Source organism: Betta splendens, chromosome 22, assembly GCF_900634795.4.
Source record: "Betta splendens chromosome 22, fBetSpl5.4, whole genome shotgun sequence".
Classification (NCBI taxonomy): Eukaryota; Metazoa; Chordata; class Actinopteri; order Anabantiformes; family Osphronemidae; genus Betta; species Betta splendens.
In genome coordinates, this window is record NC_040900.2 from 1,459,547 (window position 1) to 1,479,086 (window position 19,540).

The 19,540-nt window shown below is 50.2% G+C and overlaps 2 protein-coding genes across 36 annotated transcripts; both read left to right on the forward strand.

Moving 5' to 3' along the window:
- The first annotated feature begins 66 nt into the window (after positions 1-66).
- nat8 (N-acetyltransferase 8) lies at positions 67-2,000 on the forward strand. The gene is made up of 2 exons (XM_029138227.3): positions 67-260; positions 1,000-2,000. Exon 2 carries the CDS (start codon positions 1,029-1,031, stop codon positions 1,701-1,703), a length of 675 nt encoding a protein of 224 aa, XP_028994060.1. The 5' UTR covers positions 67-260; positions 1,000-1,028; the 3' UTR covers positions 1,704-2,000.
- Positions 2,001-2,372: 372 nt separating this feature from the next.
- Positions 2,373-19,539, forward strand: dctn1b (dynactin 1b). Of its 35 annotated transcripts, none has more exons than XM_055505567.1 (32): positions 2,373-2,532; positions 5,687-5,938; positions 6,536-6,614; positions 7,036-7,067; positions 8,210-8,254; positions 10,469-10,486; positions 11,564-11,584; positions 11,898-12,110; positions 12,392-12,415; positions 12,854-13,051; positions 13,374-13,578; positions 13,863-13,941; positions 14,014-14,173; positions 14,272-14,376; positions 14,505-14,696; positions 14,766-14,882; positions 14,961-15,113; positions 15,193-15,353; positions 15,426-15,594; positions 15,675-15,743; positions 15,817-16,029; positions 16,115-16,276; positions 16,347-16,478; positions 16,597-16,725; positions 16,942-17,084; positions 17,157-17,317; positions 17,426-17,437; positions 17,771-17,898; positions 17,979-18,165; positions 18,260-18,333; positions 18,408-18,497; positions 18,584-19,539. In XM_055505567.1, exons 2-32 carry the CDS (start codon positions 5,711-5,713, stop codon positions 18,719-18,721), a joined length of 3,837 nt encoding a protein of 1,278 aa, XP_055361542.1. In that variant the 5' UTR covers positions 2,373-2,532; positions 5,687-5,710; the 3' UTR covers positions 18,722-19,539. The 35 variants fall into 35 exon arrangements, with proteins under 35 accessions (XP_055361542.1, XP_055361544.1, XP_055361533.1 ...); XM_055505569.1 differs by lacking the exon at positions 2,373-2,532 and adding an exon at positions 2,629-3,034; XM_055505558.1 differs by lacking the exon at positions 2,373-2,532 and adding an exon at positions 4,402-4,769.
- Position 19,540: the final 1 nt, after the last annotated feature.

Here is a 19,540-nt window from a genome sequence, read left to right on the forward strand (position 1 = left end):
AATTTAAAATTGTTATTATTGATATTTTTATAAAACGTTACGCAGAACAAGCCAAATTGATGATGATTTCTATGGTGGGCAGTGATGTTGTGAACGAAAGTTAGAAAGATTGAAGTTCCTTTTTCCTATTCTGTAGACATTCCTTGAACGCATCTTTAGGGAAGTAGCTCGCGGCACTGACATGACAACGCTGAGTTTGAACCATCGCTCTGTCGCACTGACTTGAGTCACGCTCCACGTTCAGCTCCACCTTAACGCAGGTATGACTCGATTATCGACGCTTCATCTCATCTCGTGTAGTTCATATCACAGCCAATTGTTCCTAAGTCGACCACTTTGCGAGGCTTCTCTCGTGCTAGCTGCTAATGGCTAACGATGGTTAATCACTTCAAGTAAAGTCCGTTCGTCCTCAAGGACGAACACTAGATTCTTATCAGACGTGTGTTTAGTGTTTAGTCACGTAGCTCCGTCCGGCTCGTTACTGGGTTTTGTGGATCAGCTGAGCCCGTCTGATTCTGGTGACCTGGTCAGTTTGAGGGGTCACTGTGGTAAAGGGTGAAACTGCTTCGTCCAGTTTGCCTCGTGATCAGTGCGTGTTTACGTCAGGGGTGGAATCATTCACCTGTGACTCTGAGCTACACTATTATAATAGGTGATCCAGTGTGGGAGCATTGTTTCACAACCTTTAGCATTATCTTTCCTATATGCACATATTCTGTGTGCTTTTATCACGAGTGTCAGTAAACCAATGTGCCTCAACAAAAGTGGACCTCTAACACAAAAGAACTGAGAGTGTCGTTGAAAAGCCTGGATGTGAAAACCTCTGCATGTGGTTAATCAAGCTCTGAAATCAACTCAAATTCATCTCAACACTTGGACTGTGAAGGTGTCACTACCTGTTTGCTGTGCTTCAGTAGTAGTGGTACAGATAAGAACGAGTCAACAGATGGGCATTATCTCACAGCTCTTATCTTGTGTTGTCTCATTCACTTCATATAGGCTTCATCCTATTGACGTGGGACTGAGCCATGGCCAGTGTCCAGATCCGTAAATACCGGGATGAGGATGCAGAGGCTGTGAAGGAGCTCTTCACCCTGGGGATGAGTGAGCATGTGCCGTCCTCCTTCATGCACCTGCTGAAGCAGCCGCTGACCCAGCTGGTGCTGATGGTGCTGGTCTGCGCTCTGCTCACGAGCTCCAAGTCCTTCCTGCTGCCCATCCTGGCTGCCACCCTGTTTTTGGCCGCGTCCCGGCAGTCCGTCGTCTTCATGTTTAACAGATACATCGACGCCTCCATCAAGGACGACCTCGGCAACATCAGCGAGACGTACCTGAAGCGGAAGGAGTCGTGCTTCTGGGTGGCGGAGAGCGAGGGGCGGCTGGTGGGCACGGTGGGCTGCCTCCCTGCCGCCGCGGCGCCCGCGTGCCTGGAGCTGAAGCGCCTGTGCGTGTGCCGCAGCCACCGCGGAATGGGCATCGCCAAGGCCCTGTGTGCGACGGTGGCCGAGCACACGCGCCACAGCGGCTTCGCGGCCGTGCAGCTGCAGACGTCTGTGGTGCAGACGGACGCTCAGAAGCTGTATGAGAACCTGGGCTACGTCAGAACAAAGGAGTTTAGTGCCCCTGGGTTTATTGCCAGTGTCCTGAACTTTACTCTGTTTGAGTACAGATTGGATTTAGACACCGACAGGAAAAGTGACTGATACTTATACACATTTCAGGGCAGCTGAGCCATCGGTCGTCCTTTCATATTTATACATTACTTCAGGCAACACACACTCAGGATCACGCACACGCGAGACACACTTGCAGTATCAGATCAGACTTCTTCCTTGTTACAGGCACAGCTTCATCTTTAATCACTGTTGAATTATGAATATTCACTAACCCTGCAGTCAGTCTTGAATTATTTGTGTTGAAGTTACTGAAAGCTGTGATTATTTGATTTTGTAAAATGAAGTTGTTTAAACATACTTTGAATAAACTGCTTGCATCTATGAGCCACGATCCTTTGCTTTGGGACGTGTGTCTGTCCCTGAACCTCACAGACCTGTGCTCTGATTGAACACACCTGATCCAGGTGTTAACACCGGTCCTCGGTTCAACCAGGAGAAACGTCACGTTTCAGGTTTAAACCCTAAATTCTGATTTCAGCTCATCCTGACTTTGTTTTCTATATGTTTTTATGTGTTTTCCGACATAGATTTGTTTGTATTCTTAAAATTGTTCACTTTGTGTTGATTGCGTGTTTAATATGGAGAATGTAATTCAAAATATATATAAAAACACATGACATAAAAACAAAAAGCCAGCACTAGATCATTTTAAATGCTTCATAGGATGATTCTGCTAAATGAAATGACAAACTTCGTCTGGTTGACTTCAGCGGGGACCCCGGTGGCAGCGGACCGGCGGGATCCGGCACCTGCTCGGACACCACGGGCCGGAAGTGTCCGGTCCCAGCTCCGCGGATGGAGGTAGCCTCATCGGCGACGGAGGCGCGCGTGCAGCCGGATTCTACCAGACACACGGGTGAGGTTGAGCTCGCGCTGGCGTCCGGAGCGGCTGGTCATGAATTGGAACTGGTCACACTCACGTGTCCACAACTATAAATGCTCGTGGTTTTATAAAATAAGCCCGTTGAGACGCGTGTTGAGCGAAAGCGAGCTGCTAACGGCTGCTAAGCTAAGCTAAGCTAAGCTAACAGCTGGTCAGGGAGTGTCCCGCTGCGCGACGGCACCAAACCTCAGCCAGGTTTAATCTCCAGCTGCTGAAACGGGCTTTGGACGTTGTGACAGACGTCTAAGGAGCTGCTGCGGTTCTGGAGTCTCTGGGTCCGGACACCCAGCGATGGTGGGACGGGCAGAACCACGGCTCGTTTGAATGAATTAGTGGAAAACCTGCGAATTCTTCACGCGGTTTGGTTGAAACTGTGAAAGCGGCCGCGCACGCGCTGGGTTCCGTCCGCACATGATGATGGATAAATAGAATAAAAGGAGTGATCGGTGGATGTGGACGCAGCAGGCGGCACCAGGTGAAGCATTCGTGTGTTTCTATGTTTGACATCTTGTGCTGACTTCGCGTTTATCTCGCTGGAACCGAAGCAGACTGATTTGTGTGATGACCCATTTCTGCTGCGTGTTCTGCTCAGCGATCAGAACTGAATGTCATCATCACAAGAGACACGCCTGAAAATGACTGTTCACTGTTTGTTTACTGAGAAAACGACACTGAGCGGAGTTGTTCTGCAGAACACCGGATTTTAAACTTGTTTGTTGAAAACCTCATTATTTCTGTGCAGACGGTGACTCACACTGAGTAGATGAAAGCAGTGATGGTCGTTTGTAGGATCTAAAGGTCTTGAACGTGTCTTGTATGTGACTTCAGTACATGCTGTGATCAAAGCAGCACCCTCACATCACCTTGAATAATGAACGGAACCGTTTGTGACACAGACCTCTGTATTTTGGCTTCTCGTTCATCTTCTTCACTTCATTTGTAACTGTCGGGCTGCTGAGTGGCGCTGGTCCGTGGCTCTGGACCGGGCCGGTTCCGGTTCCCTCAGTGTCACCTCTGTTCCTGCAGAGCTTCCCGTCGTCCGACCCGAGCAGCAGAATCTTCCTCTGTTTCTGTCCTTGTCGTCTTTAAGGTGACGCGTCCTGGTTGTGGCGGGTTTGTCCTCCAGAACCCCCTCCTTTGGGCCGGACTCCTATTTGCATAAAAGGGTGCAGCGACTGCATCCCTTCCATCTCTGCATGGGTCTTTACTGGCCTCTGAGGCCACAGCTGTGGCCCTGCTGCACACGGGGACCCTCCTGGGCCCGGTCTGTGCTGCTTGGCTGCGGGAGCATTAGAAGCGATGCATTATTTGGTGGTGGAGCTGAATGTGTTCTGTTCTGCTCTTTCACGGTCTCTCATCAGCGTCTGAGCTGAAAGCTTTCACAAACAAACCCTGCAGCGTTTGCTTCCACTGCAAAGAGATGACAACACAGAAACGAGGACTCGGAGCTGAAAAGTCCCAGCGATGCAGTTAACACAAAGAGGCTAATCCTCGCCCTGCGACGTGGGCCGGGCCAGAACCGCAGGACACCTGGGCCTTTGTTCAGACACAAGCGTTCAAAAGTGCTCACGGTCGACGTGAATGTGGTTCAGCAGGAAACAAAGCGAATGTTTTTGAGCAAATTTTACTGCAATGCAGATAAAACCCGTAAAAACCCGCTGGACTCGGTTCCAGTGTCTCTGTGTTTGTGCTGGTCTGAATCCTCTCCTAACTTCTAGCCTGACAGATGTGGTGGTCACAGGCGTCATAGCTGGTACGGTAGCTGGTCCTGGATCAGCCACGCGGCTGCTGAGCTGATCCGCCTCATCCTCGGGCTCTAGGACCCAGCGGCCTGCGGTGGCCTGCATCCCTCCCTCCTGCAGACCTAGTGCAGCAGTGCTGCCGCTCAGCTGATGCACTCGCATCGCGCCGCTCCTGGGATCCTCTCTCTCTTTCACCCTTTTTGCTTCGCTCTCTCGCCTCCCGGTCCGTTCACTGGACGACTGGATCGGCGCCGTCCGCCCCTCAGAGCTCCCTGGGGTTCGGCTGCGAGCGGTCGGAGGCACGGGGACCTTTGGAGCCGGAGGAGCTGTGAGCATCAGCAGTGTGATGCTGTGACTGTGTGGAGACTCCAGCAGCATCACTGGAGCCTCCACCCTCCTCCGCCCCCCGCTCCACACGAACACTAGATAGGCAGCATGTCTCAGACGAGGAGGAGCACACACTCACGGGTGAGTGTCCCTCAGGTTCACGTCTCAGCCAGCGACGGCTGTGATGTTTGAGTTGTTGTTGGTTTCAGTCCGCGTTGAATGGAAGCGGCTCTAATCCATTTCAGCTCTGCATTCCTCCCCTTTGTCTGGGGCTCCGGGCTTCACATCGCTGCTGTGATACTGGGGTCCGGACCTCTGCCGCGGCGCTGAAGCCTGAGCCCGGTCACGGGTTTAGAGTCGCCGGAGCTCAGAACACTTCCTGTTTGTCATGCGTGTGTGAGTCGCCGGCAGCGATGACATCAGCTGCTTCAGCTTCAGCTCCTCCGTCCTCGCATTCGTCAGACCTGCGATGGTACAGATCATTACAGGCAGCTCAAGCAGCATTGTTTCATGTCATTGCTCAGTCTGAGCTCACGTGTTGTAAGTGAATAATTCAGGCTCCGGCAGCCGGGACGCTTGGCCTCGTCACAGACCGCTCACACGGGTGAAGAAGAGGACCCTCAGTGGGGTTTGATGTTTTACTGGTCGTTGACTGGTGTCCTGGTGAAACCTGCCTCTGGCACCAATGTGTTAAATGTAAAGAATCAAAGTTAACGAAAAGCAGTTGATCCGTTCCTCATCTATGTAGATCTGCTGAGTCGTCGCTGAGGCCAGAAACCTGTTTGTTGTTGTTGTGGTTGTGGTGGAGGTTGTTGTTGTTTACGTGTTCTGTCTAAACAGCTGCACCTCATGAGGCTCCAGTCGCAGCATGTTCATGTCTCCTCTCTGCTCTTTTGCTGAGTCACCATCACTTCTAGGCCATCGCTGGGTAAATTGGGTTAAAGCTGAATTACCGGCTCCAGAGCATCAGTGACGGCGCTAACGTGCGGGCGTTGCCGTGGTTACGTGTGGCTGTGGGTCGCTGACCTTTAACCCGGCGCTGTCCTCGCCTCCCTCAGACCACCAGCAGCGGCAGCAGCAGGATGAGCTCGGACGGCGGCGGGCGGCCCGTCAGGGTGGGCTCCCTGGTGGAGGTGATCGGCAAGGGGCAGCGCGGCACCGTGGCCTACATCGGCACCACGCTGTTCGCCTCCGGGAAGTGGGTGGGCGTGATCCTGGACGAGGCCAAGGGCAAGAACGACGGCACCGTGCAGGGCAAGCGCTACTTCACCTGCGACGACGGTCATGGGATCTTTGTGAGGCAGTCGCAGGTGAGTGCAGACGCGGGGGGGGGGTCAGATGTGTGTGTGTGTGTGTGTGTGTGGGGGGGTCAGCTGTGTGTGTGTGTGTGTGTGTGTGGGGGAGGGGGTCAGCTGTGTGTGTGTGTGTGTGTGGGGGGGGGGGGGGTCAGCTGTGTGTGTGTGGGGGGGGGGGGGTCAGCTGTGTGTGTGGGGGGGGGTCAGCTGTGTGTGTGTGTGTGGGGGGGGGGGGGGGGGGGTGTCAGCTGTGTGTGTGTGGTGTGTGGGGGGGGGGGGGGGGGCAGCTGTGTGTGTGTGTGTGTGTGTGGTGGGGTCTCACCTGAGCAGGTGCATAGAGAGTGCGTTGTGCAGAACCTGTAACATTCCTCCAAAGTTAAAGCAGAGCCTCGAACCTCAGTTCAGCTGCTGAGTCTCTAATCCTCCTTTGTTGTGCTGCTAAAAAGACTGGCTGACCCAGAGTGACCCAGATCTAGCGGTTGCTATGGAAACCAAACCATGGGCTATTTTAAGTATTTTGGCACCTCTTTTACCTGAGTCACGTTCACGCTGATGATAAATGACCTGAAGCAGCGACGGTCTGGACGTTGAACTGTTTCCGTCCCGTCTCAGATCCAGCTCGTTGACGATGGAGCCGACACCACGTCTCCTGAGACACCTGAGCCCGGCACCGGCAGGATTCCCAAACGAGGTGAGGACACGCGGATGCAGCAGTTTAAGCAGAGTCTGAGTCTTACACCCTTCGGCCTGTAGCTTATTTAACAGTCAAACCAAACAGACGCTGAAAACCGTGTGCTGAGATTTGAGTTAAAAAAATAATGTTGAGTCAGACTGATCTGAGATCAGGCACAAGTGTTTCCTACACAGTGTTTAAACGTGTACCTGGCAACAACTTGGAGAAAGTCCTTGAAACTGTGGTCGGTGTAAACGGACCAATGTTAGAATAGACCGAGGATGTTTTCATCCAGAGCAGCTTGATGTGACACAATGAATGAGTGCCCCTGTTTTTATCTTAACTACTGAACCTGATTAAACTAGTCTGGTTGTGGCCACGACGTTGAGGTGTGTTTACTTTCTTGTGCCTCACTCTTTGTTTGGGTTTATCTGTGCAGAGATCCTGGAGACGCCTCGGTCCAGTAAACTGGTGAGTGTGATAACGTGTGGGTGTCCTGACAGCAGATACCTGATCCCACACACGCACGCACACACACACACACACACACACACACACACACACACACACACACACACACACACACACACACACACAACAAAGCACCGTATCTAAAGCACACGCTGAGGCTTCCTGTTCACTATCAGGATAAAGAGCCGCCCCTGGTCTGCTCCGGCCTGACTCTGATAAAAAATAGACTTAGTCACAAAAATTGAATTAGTTTTACATGATACAGTTTTATTCAGTCAGAAGAGTTTTACCTACATACAGTAATTAACTGTATAGAGAAAAATACCTGTAGCTGTGCGTCATAAATAATGGGAGAGAGAAGAATGAGGAACACATTAAGCTGCAGGAAACCAAATGTTTCTGTAAATAACTTCATTATTCATAAATATTCAAACCACAGTGAATCAGAATGTTTGAAACGAGACAATGTTTGAAGCGAGACAATCTGCAGTTTATGGAAATGTGAAATTCCTAATTTGTTTTTTGAGTAGTTTCTTTTCCGACCACTAGAGGGCGACGTTTCCTTCTGAGTGTGACTGTAGTTATCGCTGAATAATTCAACAATGATGATTATGATTATTATATTTATTTAAGAATTATTAAAACACTAAAAAACACCGAAAATGATGAATAAAATGTATATTTCATGACAAATTATTAGTTTATGTGTAGGAGTCCGTATTTAAACACTGACTTTGAGCCGGACTTTGAGCCTAATAATATTTCTGTTGTTGTTAATAATGTTTATTATTTAGATTATTGTTGTGAAAAAGTTGTCGAATTCCAGTGAATGTTAATGTTTGGTGGTTTCACTGACTGAATGTCTGTTCACAGTTAACAAATCATGTCCCGTCCATAAATGAACATGTTTTGTTTGTGAAACAAGCTGAAGGAGAGAGAAAATCTGCTGATCAGATCAGAGATCACAGCCTCACTACACCCCGACCCCAGCATGACAGACCTCAGTGTTAACTTTCACCCTTCCTTCCTTCCTTCCTTCCTTCCTTCCTTCCTTCCTTCCTTCCTTCCTTCCTTCCTTCCTTCCTTCCTTCCTTCCTTCCTTCCTTCCTTCCTTCCTTCCTTCCTTCCTTCCTTCCACGCAGCGAGGACTGAAGCCTAAAAAGGTGGTGCATGTTTCTCTAACCTCGGTACAGTGCTCATGTTATGACCGTGTCTCTGCATGGCATCGGGGCCTCACCCTTTATTACCCATCATGCCTCGCTCTGCTAACAATCTGCTCTGTTACCGTGGAGACAAAGACGATGCCTGTGTTGTACGTCATAGGTTCAGCTGACCTCTCTGCTTTTTAAAGCATGTTTCTGCTATTGGCAGCTGATTCTGGCTCATTTTCTGGATAACTAATAATATAATTAATATAATTAATTGTAATAATAGTAATGGCTCTACAAGCCTTCAGGTTGGGAAAAAACCCCGGAGCCTTTTTTCGTTGAGCCTCTGAGGGGTTCGTGGGTCCAGTCCTCCTGCGCTGAGTCGCACTGAACACGCAGACGTTCCTTCGCTGCTGTAGAAATGTCAGAAGGTGAAGCGAGGCTCCGTCCTGCAGAGTATGGATTTCCTGTCAGCTCCTGCTTTAGTGTCTCGTGTACGGCATCCGCTCCAGAGGGGCATTAGACTTGACTTCAGGCTGAACCGGAGCCTCATGGAGCGTTCAGAACATGCAGGGAGGTTGGATGATTCACAGTCAGACAGGAAAAGTGCTGCACAGAGCGAATGCATTCAGGCTGGACTTTAGTTTAACACCATAAATAGAACTTGTGTTTTTCAACGAAGCCAGAAATGACTTTAGATCACAGCAAAGTGAGTTATTATTTATTTAAACCAGAGCTTCAGTCAATTTAAATCTGTACGTCTGTGAATGGCCTCCGTCACTTCCCTTCTGTTTCCCCATTAAATCACATGCAGGTCTTTAAATATTAATCTGCTTTGTGAAAATTGGGTTTGTTCCGATTTGCAGTCAAGAATGAGCAGAAACATTCGATGCTGAAAACTGACGGCTTGGTTTCAAAAGTGATCAAACTGAAAAGATCTGTCACATCATTACGTTTAGCGTGAAGACGAAGATGCTGAATACGCTCATTTGTTAGAATCCTGTGACATTTAGCTTTGAATCGGGGAACAGCAGAGATGGATGCGGTTCACGAGGCTCTGAGCCTCAGGTTCCGCTGCATTAGTGCAGCGTCCGCTGGGAAACCTGATCCGACTCCGCCCTTCGTCTCGCTTCATCACATCCGCGCTGACTGGGCCCCGTTCAGTGGTGTTTAATATTTGAACAGGACAGATTTCCCTCAGCTGCTCTGTAATGGATCTGATGTAGTCTTTAATCGTAGAAGGAACCTGCTCGCTTTACTTCAAACCCGTTCTCCATTTAAAGCTCCGCTAATGAGAGTCTCCCACTGAATGAATCCTCTTGGATTCCTCTCTGCTCCTGCAGAGAAGATTAGTGGCGCTGAAGAACATGTTATAATATATTGATTATATTTATAGATTACAGATGTTAAACTCAGTGTTGCTACTGTAGTTTAGACTCATTTTTTTAAGAGTGAAATATTTAAATTGATCACAAACTGCTACATTTTACACCTGTTCCTAAGATAGATGCACCTGAATCCAGCCCCCCTCTGCTTTTGTGGTGAGCCCATTGGAGGGATGCGAGTGTTGCTAGGGGACGGGAGGCTTGCATCAGTTGTTGCTGCTCATTTTCCCCTCTCACCTCCGTTTCAGGCCCCACCCTCCTCCGTCTGCTTCATGCTCACACACCGTCTCACCCGCCTTCCCTGTCTGTCTGTGGTGGAGGTGATGAGTGGGAGGGAGGCAGGCAGGGGGCACAGTGATGTAATGCAAGAGGCGGCAAATCGCAATGAGGGGGGGAGGAAGTGGGAGGAGAGGGGGAGAGAGAGGGGGAGAGAGAGGGAGGGAGAGAGAGAGAGAGAGAGAGAGAGGGAGAGAGGCGTCTCCTGAGCAGTAGCAGGTCAGAGGCAGCGAGATGCTTCAGCTGGAATCGTAGCAGACGGGAACGCGAGGCAGCGACTGAAGGCTGTGGTAAACGGATTATGCGAGGAGCAGAGAGAGGGAAGGAGAAGGAGGACGAGAGCGGGAGGAAGGGACGCGGGGAGGGAGAGGAGCACAGCGGCCATTTGCTCCACTGCAGCTGCCTGTCTCTCTGACTGCTCGGCTCCAGCCGTCCGTCTGTGCCGACTGCGTGGACCGAGCCTCTACCTGTTTCACCACCTGTGTGTGTGTGTGTGTGTGTGTGTGTGTGTGTGTGTGTGTGTGTGTGTGTGTGTGTGTGTGTGTGTGTGTGTGTGTGTGTGTCTTCTTCTCTTCCAAACATGATGAGGCAGACTCCTGCGCCCCGGAAGGTACAGAACTCCCTCCTGTCGCTCGTGTGTTGGGCTGCAGCCGCTTGTTGTTGTCACTTCCCATTTGTTCTGTGGCAACGCTGCTGTGAAGTTTCTCTTTGCTTGTATTTATTTTTGCTAATCACCGAGTGCTGCAGTAAACCAGGAGCGACACGTTCACTGGAGCGCGTGCTGTGGCCGGTCGCATTCAGCCTTCGGCTCAGTGAGGTGGAGGAACGGAACCGAGCTCTGATTTATTGCAGCGCTGCTGTTGGACCTCTGCTCCGGCTGAGTGTGTCTGCGGTGCCTTTTGTTTCCTGTTCAGCTCCTGTCTTTAATTTGCCTCCATCGTTCAGAGCATCCTCCCATGTTTTACAGGTTCAGTGACTCCTTTTGTCGGTACTGAAATAATTTCACTCTTTGCAGATGCAGCAAACGGCTGCTGTGGTTCCAGCTGAGCTCTGCGACGCTGTCAGCTGTTAGCTGTTAGCTGTTAGCTGTTAGCTGTTAGCTGGGCTCATTTCTGCTGAATGGCCTGACTCTAATCCAATCAACAGCTATAAGGGAACGCTCAGATCCAGCTCCGCACCGCTCGGGTTAATGATGCTCAGTTCAGAGCCAACACAATAATTTTTGCAGACAGATCTAATAAGGACCCGGCTGAAGCTGTGTCACGTCTGTCTGATCTGTGCAAACACTGCACAGTGAAGTTCTACGGTTTCATGTTTCAGGCTAATGTAAAGTCTGCTGTTGAACCTCTGCTCTGCTCAGAACGGCACAGAACAACGAATTGGGTTCAGCTGAGTTAGATCTGCTGCGTCCCCCGAGACACAAAGCAGCCATTTAGGCCACAGCGTCGGTACCAGCCGCTGCTGCTGAGCGCGTGGTCACGTGGATGAGAGCGAGGTCAGACAGAAGCACTGAGGCCGTGTAGGATGCATGACTAGAGATGGAGAGGAGACGTCTTTTCTGGGTCCTAATGGAACCAGATCAGTTCCATCAGTTCATTTTGTCATTTACTGTGAACTTTAACCCGACTCTGTGTTTCCCTCTCTCCTCTCCTGCCCTTTGACCTTCCTTCCTCCTCTCCCCTCTCAGACCACGGCCAGAAGGCCCAAGGTGAGCTCAGCTCCAGCTCCATCTGCGCGTCTTGTTCCTAATCAAGTGTGTGTGTGTGATTGGTTTTAACTTGTGTGTGACAGCAGAGCCTCACAGAAGCCTGAAGTTTGATTTACTCTTTATCTCATCTGACTCCTGTTTGTTGTACCAACATTCCCGTGTTTAATCTCCTTTTGCTTCAGACTGATTTCAAATCATTTGTTTGCTCATTTTATCTTCATTTCACTTGTTACCACTCTCAACGTACACCTGGCAGGAAGAGCGTGATCCGTTTTACCCGTTTTGCTCTCGTCCTCGTCTGTGGTGATTGCAGAGTAATTCCACCTCTCCTGACTTCCTTCAGCAGCCCAGTCGCCCCGCAGGCGCCGGAGGGAAGGGGGCCGCGTCCGGCTCGGCCTCGGCCTCGGCCGGAGAGATGAGCAGCAGCGAGCCCAGCACCCCGGCCCAGACGCCGCTGGCCGCGCCGGTCATCCCCACCCTCCACTCCCCCGGGAACCCGCCCGCCCCCACCCCCGCCCCCAGCAAGGTCAGACTGCAGGTCACACAGTGATGGGAGAGGCTGCTCAAGGCTGAGCTCCCAAAATGATGCTGTAAAAGCTGCTTGAAGAACACTGGATTCTTACGCTGCTGTGTTTTTGGAAAAGTAAATATCTGTCTCTTAAGTTTTACCAGTGTGACACATGATGGACTCATTCATGTCCATCTGTGGTATTTGAAGGTCAGGGAAACGTTAACATTCTGTAAAGGTCAGGTGACCTTTCATCCTGACGTGGAGATAATCAGGCGTGTTCACGTTTTTTTTCTCAGGAGGACGTCGCTATGGAAACGCAGGTGCAGCGATGTGGTGTGATGCTTTAGCCCTTGAGATTGAAGTGTTGTTGTTCTCTAACATTCTAACGAGATGCAGACAGGTGTGACTACTCCTCATTAGTCTCTGTGTGAGTTATAACATTTGCTGGAGTTGAACTAAGACCTGCTGCTGTTAAATGCTGCCTGATTATGCATTGGAGCTTGTAAAGTGAGCGTGTGCTCTGCTGAGGCCTGTAGGAGTCTTAGTGCTCATATTCTTCTCTCCACAGGTAAATTCTCTGCTTGGTCAATTATGTCAAAGCTTTTGTTCTTCTGTCAATTTAATTCTCCACTAACATAATTAGACAAAACGTTAGAGAAGAGCGCCTTAGTTGTTAAATGTGATCATGATTCTTCTCATTTTGCTTGATCAAATAATTCCCTTTGATTCTTTTCTGTCTGTAAATGTCCTGCATCCAGGAAGAGGAAGCTCTCCGTGCTCAGGTGAAGGACTTAGAGGAGAAGCTGGAGACGATAAAGATGAAGCGAACTGAGGACAAGGCCAAAGTGAAAGAGATGGAAAAGCACAAGATCCAGCTAGAGCAGCTTCAGGAGTGGAGAACCAAGATGCAGGAGCAGCAGGCGGAGCTGCAGAAACAACTCAAAGAGGCAAAAAGGGTAAGAAGCACCAAAGGGATGGAAGGTGTTCAATATGTCTGTAAATAATAAGTCATAAAGTATGTGATGAATGACGTGTCATAGTATAGTAACATGAAACACAAGGTAGATTCAGATTCTAACACTTTATTTTTACTTCAAGGAAAATTCAAAAGGCAGAGAGCAATAATAGTAAAATCAATAAAGGACCAATAAAAATATCAATAAACACAAACAACAATCGATGGGGTATGAGGTCGTACGTGGTCAAAAACACACCTTGTGTTGACAGACATTAGACTGTGTCAAGTCCGTATTTACCGCTGAATCTGTGCATGTGCAGGAGGCCAAAGAAGCGCAGGAGGCCAAGGAGCGGTACATGGAGGAGATGTCAGATACCGCAGACGCCATCGAGATGGCCACGCTGGATAAGGAGATGGCCGAGGAGAGGGCCGAGTCCCTGCAGCTGGAGGTCGACTCCCTGAAGGAGAAAGTGGACGAGCTCACCATGGACCTGGAGATCCTCAAGCACGAGATCGAGGAGAAAGGTACGACAGGAAACAGGACTTGTCAGGAGTAAAAGGTTGAGTTTAGAGCAGAGAAGCTGATAAAAGTCAAGTTTAAAACATGTTTTAAAAATGAACTTGTTGGTGTAGCTGTGAGTTTGAACACGTCCTTATTTCTTAACGTGCGTTTGGTTTATTGTTTACCATCATCTCTTCTGTCTGGAACAAGGCAACATGGATTCACTCTTAGTCAAGGATCAAACTTTATTTTTTTGTTTTTCACACATCTAGACACAGATTCAGGTGCAGTTTGTGGTTTCTCACAGGTTCTGATGGAGCCGCCTCCAGTTACCATGTCAAACAGCTGGAGGAGCAGAACTCCAGACTGAAGGAAGCGCTGGTCAGGTAGGTTCTGTTCCTAAACTGTTGTGGCTCATCACATTTACTGCTGCCTTTAAGTGGTTCTCCTTGTTTCAGGATGCGTGATCTGTCGGCGTCGGAGAAGCAGGAACACGTGAAGTTGCAGAAGCAGATGGAGAAGAAGAACGTGGAGCTGGATTCTCTGAGGAGCCAGAAAGAAAAACTGCAGGAAGAGATGACGGCGGGAGAGAAAACCATCGACGAGCTGAAGGAGCAGGTCAGTGTGTGGCAGCTTCAGCAGCTGGAACCAGTCTGTTAACGTCACATGTCTTTGTCCATGGACTTCAGGCTCTGACTGTAGCTGCTTTATTGCAGGTGGATGCAGCTCTCGGTGCAGAGGAGATGGTGGAGACTCTGACAGAAAGAAACCTGGACCTGGAAGAGAAAGTCAGAGAGCTGAGAGAGACGGTCACTGACCTGGTGAGTGAAACACGTCAGGCTCCTTCACAGGATTCAGATAATTCACTCATGAATTATTATCGATCAGTGAAAGTGAAGTGGAAAGCTTTCAGTGACCTTGTTTGTTGGTGTTCGCCTTTTTTCTCCAGGAAGCCATCAACGAGATGAACGATGAGCTGCAGGAAAACGCGAGAGAGACGGAGCTGGAGCTGAGAGAGATGCTGGATCTGGGAGCAGCGAGAGTCCGAGAGGCCGAGAAACGAGTGGAAGCGGCTCAGGAGACGGTGGCAGATTATCAGCAGACCATCAAGAAGTACCGCGAGCTCACAGCTCACCTGCAGGTACGACGTCCGCACGGCTGGGAGGGGTCACGCTCTGTCCGACGTGAACCTGCTCGTGTCCTGCTGCAGGAGGTGAACAGGGAGCTGACCAGTCAGCAGGAGGCTTCAGCAGAGCTGCAGCAGCAGCCGCCGGCAGAGATGTTCGACTTCAAGATCAAGTTCGCAGAGACGAAGGCCTACGCCAAGGTCAGAGCAGCAGCTCCTCAGTGTGAAGAAGACTTCTACAGAGGCGCTGCAGCGCTGAAAGCTTTACTGTGTGTTCAGGCCATCGAGATGGAGCTGAGGAAGATGGAGGTGGGACAGGCCAACAGGCACGTGTCTCTGCTGACCTCCTTCATGCCCGAGTCCTTCCTGCGTCACGGCGGAGACCACGACTGCATCCTGGTGCTGCTGCTCATCCCTCGACTCATCTGCAAGGTGAACGCCAGCGTCTGCTTCCTTTAGAACGAGCCAGCAGCAAAACCGGAGACGTGGTAAAACCCGGCTTTGTTTTCAGGCCGAGCTGATCAGCAAACAGGCCCAGGAGAAGTTTGAGCTGAACGAGACGTGTGTGGAGCGGGTGGGTCTGAGGGGGGCGGTGGGGGAGCAGCTGAGCTTCGCTGGAGGTCTGGTCTATTCGCTGAGCCTGCTGCAGGCCACGCTGCACAAATACGAGCAGTAGGTTTCACACACACACACACCACAGGTCTCTGTTGAGTGGCCCATCACCATCACGCTGTCCTCTGTCAGAGCTCTGGCCCAGTGCAGCGTGGACGTCTACAAGAAGGTGGGCGCTCTGTACCCGGAGATGAGCGTCCACGAACGCTCGCTGGACTTCCTCATCGACCTGCTGCACAAAGACCAACTGGACGAGACCGTCAACGTGGAGCCGCTCACCAAGGCCATTAAATACTATCAGGTACACACATGTAGTATTAGAGGTAAGACAAATCTACTAAGAACCAAAACCTGCGACTGAAAACGATGCTCCCACGTCAGCACCTGTACAGCATCCACCTGGCCGATCAGAGCGAGGACTGCACCATGCAGCTGGCTGATCACATCAGAGTGAGTCCCTCGTCCACGCGTCCTGCTTTTAATCAGTACTAGCGTTGCTCACGCCGAGCTGTGCCGTGTGCAGTTTACCCAGAGTGCCTTGGACTGCATGTCGGTGGAGGTGGGCCGCCTGCGCTCCTTCCTGCACGCTGGCCAAGAGAAGGCCGACCTGGCCGTGCTGCTCAAGGACCTGGAGACGTCCTGCAGCGACATCCGGCAGTTCTGCAAGAAGATTCGTCGCAGGATGCCGGGAACAGACGCACCCGGAATCCCCGCTGCACTGACCTTCGGCCAACCGGTAACCATGACAACTACAGGCGTTAACTGTCACCGCACAGATCATGGAGTCTCATTTCCAGTGAACTGTTCTGTCCTCTTTGCAGGTGTCAGACACGCTCTCAGACTGCAGGAAACACTTGACCTGGGTGGTGGCGGTGCTGCAGGAAGTAGCCGCGGCCGGAGCTCAGATGATGTCACCGCTGGGTGAACAGGAGGGGCTGTCGGCCGCCAAACTGGAGGACGTGGCGTTCAAGACAGGGGAGCAGGTATGGAGCTAATCAGTGAGTACACATGAAACCAGGATGCCACACACACCTAACCTGGTGTCATCTGCAGATCTACGGCTCGCAGGGGGCCAACCCCTACGAGTGTCTGCGACAGTCATGTGGCATCGTCATAGCAACTATGAACAAGATGGCCACCGCCATGCAGGAGGGAGAATACGACGCTGAGAGACCTCAGAACAAGGTAACTCACCCTGATGAATCCGCTTTCGTAGGAACACGGTGACATTTCAGTTCCACCGCTCCAGTTCCTGATCAAAGCGGAGCCTCTCTTTGATGTTTTGCTCTCCGTCGTGGTCCAGAACCCCCCACCTGTGGAAGTACGAGCGGCAGCACTCAGAGCTGAAATCACAGATGCAGAGGGTCTCGGCTTGAAGCTGGAGGACAGAGAGACCGTCATCAAAGAGCTGAAGAAGTCTCTGAAGATCAAGGTACACACAGAGGATACAGGCATCTATTGTTTTATCCTGCTGTCGTTCCTGTGATGCACGGGGAAACCGATCCACAGGTTTCACTAAGTAGCCTTCTATCCAAAAAATATCTTCTGCTGGAGTTAAATTCACATAAATGTTAGAAAAACTGTGCTCCAGGGAAGAAATGCAACAAGATACCTGCTGCTTTGATTAATGCTCCTCCTGCACTTTTAGGGAGAGGAGCTGAGTGAAGCCAACGTCCGTCTGAGTCTGCTGGAGAAGAAACTCGACAGTTCCTCCAAAGATGCTGATGAACGAGTGGAGAAGATCCAGACCCGGTTGGACGAGGCCCAGACTCTGCTGAAGAAGAAGGAGAAGTACGAGTCCGGACCTCAGGTGTGATGTCATGGTGACGTGATACAGCTACGTAACGCTGTCCTCCTCTGCAGGGAGTTTGAGGAGACCATGGACGCTCTGCAGGCCGACATCGACCAGCTGGAGTCAGAGAAGCTCGAGCTCAAACAGAGACTCAACAGTCAAACGAAGATGGACGGTCTGAGGGGAACCGGCCCATCAGGAATCGCTTCCATTGTCACAGGGACGGCTGGAGGTGAGTGGAGGAGAAACTGGAGCACATGACAGCTCAACTACGTCCTTCAGCCTTTTCTCTGTAACATTTGCCTTTTAATTTTTTCTTTTTGATCAATTTAATCTGCAGAAGAACAAAAAGGTATCGACATCTTTACACTGATGATGCTGTGATGCTGCATGCTCATTTCTGTTTAAAGAACCAACCTGAACATATCATATCCAAGGTTTCTGCAGGTCAGCAGTAAAAGAAGCTTCATTTGAGTCTTCACTTTCTGATGCTTTATATCATTAGAACAAGTTGTTATAATAGAGTCAATATAATGATGGTTTCCTAAACAAGGCTTTAACCTCGAAGACTGAACCTGCAGAAACCCCAGAGATTGTTTACTACATGATGTGTACATGTTGATGAATTAATAATTAATGATAGTTTTCCCAGGTCTGTGTATTTGACTCTACCTGCTCTTCACAGCGAGCATGATGTCTGGCGTCGGTGCAGGTTCCGGGGTCCAGGTGATCGACTCTCCTCTGCTGACTCAGCAGATTGAAGCTCAGAGAGTCTGCATCAAACAGCTGAAGAACGAGAACAACAGGCTGAAGGTAGCTTAAGGGTCGAGCGTGGTTTAACCTTTTCATTCAGTATGAGTTCGTATTTAACAGATACCTTGTCTCGCGTGCAGGCAGAGAAGATGCGCGTCCAGCTCGCCTCTCTGCCTCCTCTCCACGTGCCCAAACTTCCCTGCAGAGACGGAGGCCGTCCTGAGGTGCTCTCCAGCGCCCTCTACCGCAAGACGGACCAGCTGCTGGAGACGCTGCTGCAGATGAGCGCCAATGTGAAGGTGGTGGACATTACCGGCAAATCTCCAGGTAATAACATTGGGAATAAGTCTTACCAGGTGAATTCAAAACGACTGGTTTTAGTCTGAAGCTGAACATTAATGCCAACACAATTGCGTTGCAGTGACACCTGGTGCCCAACTCCTGGAACAAACGGCCAGACTGCAGTCCCTCAACAGCACCCTGGACCGACTGAAGGTACCAAACCTGCGTCCTGAATAAAAGGGTGCAGCCTCCACTGAAGTGACTCCTGTTTCTCTGTCCCGTCTCAGGACGAGGTAGCAGAACACGTGGTCAACCAGCAGCCTGGAGCTCGGGTCTCGTCTGACTTTGCCACGTTCCCCTCGACCTCGTTTGTAAAGGTACAGTCAGATATGCGGTAGGAGCCTGTGATAAACAAGACGTTTTACTGTGTTTTACTGACTGTGGAGGTCTGACGTCCCTCCAGGTCACAGAGGAGAAGCAGGGAGACACGGTGCTGGTGGGTCGGGTCATGGTTCCGTGTCCTCGCGGTCAGGAGCAGCTCCACCGTCTGGTTCTGTCGCACTCTCAGCTGCAGCGCGTTCACAGTCTGCTGCGGATCTAAAGTCCACCTGCTACAGCAACGCTACTCGCTGTCGTCTGCTCGGCTTCACTCCAGGACTGAGCGCGTTAAACCAGGAGCTGCTGCTGGTTCCCTACAGCCTGAACACACTGAGGACGGATCTTTGGTCCTGAGCTGGAACCTGCACAGCGTGGCCCATACCACGCTGCAACGCTGAGAATCATGACTGTGTAATTTAACTTGTCACTGTTATAACTCATTTGTTTAAAGGGAAGAGGATTTAGAAAATATTTAAAAGTCATTTATTTGAAGTAGTGGCTGTTTTACTGTGGTTTGATCAAAGACTATTTGCACATTTAACAAGTTGTGAGAACAGAACAAGGTGAGACTCATCTGAAGCATGTTCTGTGAAACGCTACTGAAGTTACTTAGTATTTATTTAAAACAGCGTAATGGCACCTTGGTCTGATGACGTATGGTTTAAATTATTGGTATTTATTCCTGTATAACTTCACATGCCTGTATAAACCGTTGCTGGTGAATGGACTGTCAGCTGTTCTGATCCTGTTGCTGTGTCCAGTTTGTCCGAGTCTTAAAGCTGCGACGCATCACCTGCCTTACGTTCCATTTGTTTAAAGCAAAACAACATCTTTGCCAAAGAATCTTTGTTTCTCACGTCTGCCATTTGGTTCATTAACCCGATTATTTTACTGTTTGCACGGCTGTAACTTGATTTTAAATGGAATAACATCTAACATTTGTTAGTGAGCTGCTGATGTCCTGAATCTGCAGCTTGTTCGTCCCGTGGCTTCCTGCTCTTGCACAACCAATAACTGATCAATAAAGAGGTTAAAGCCAGAT

Bases quoted from the DNA above. Each gene is read 5' to 3' on its own strand.
- dctn1b (XM_055505558.1), top strand. From the start codon at position 4,737: ATGTCTCAGACGAGGAGGAGCACACACTCACGG. The intron at 14,883-14,960 runs GTCAGAGCAGCA...CTGTGTGTTCAG, and splicing joins AGACGAAGGCCTACGCCAAG to GCCATCGAGATGGAGCTGAG. The intron at 18,166-18,259 runs GTAATAACATTG...ATTGCGTTGCAG, and splicing joins CATTACCGGCAAATCTCCAG to TGACACCTGGTGCCCAACTC.
- nat8 (XM_029138227.3), top strand. From the start codon at position 1,029: ATGGCCAGTGTCCAGATCCGTAAATACCGGGATGAGGATGCAGAGGCT.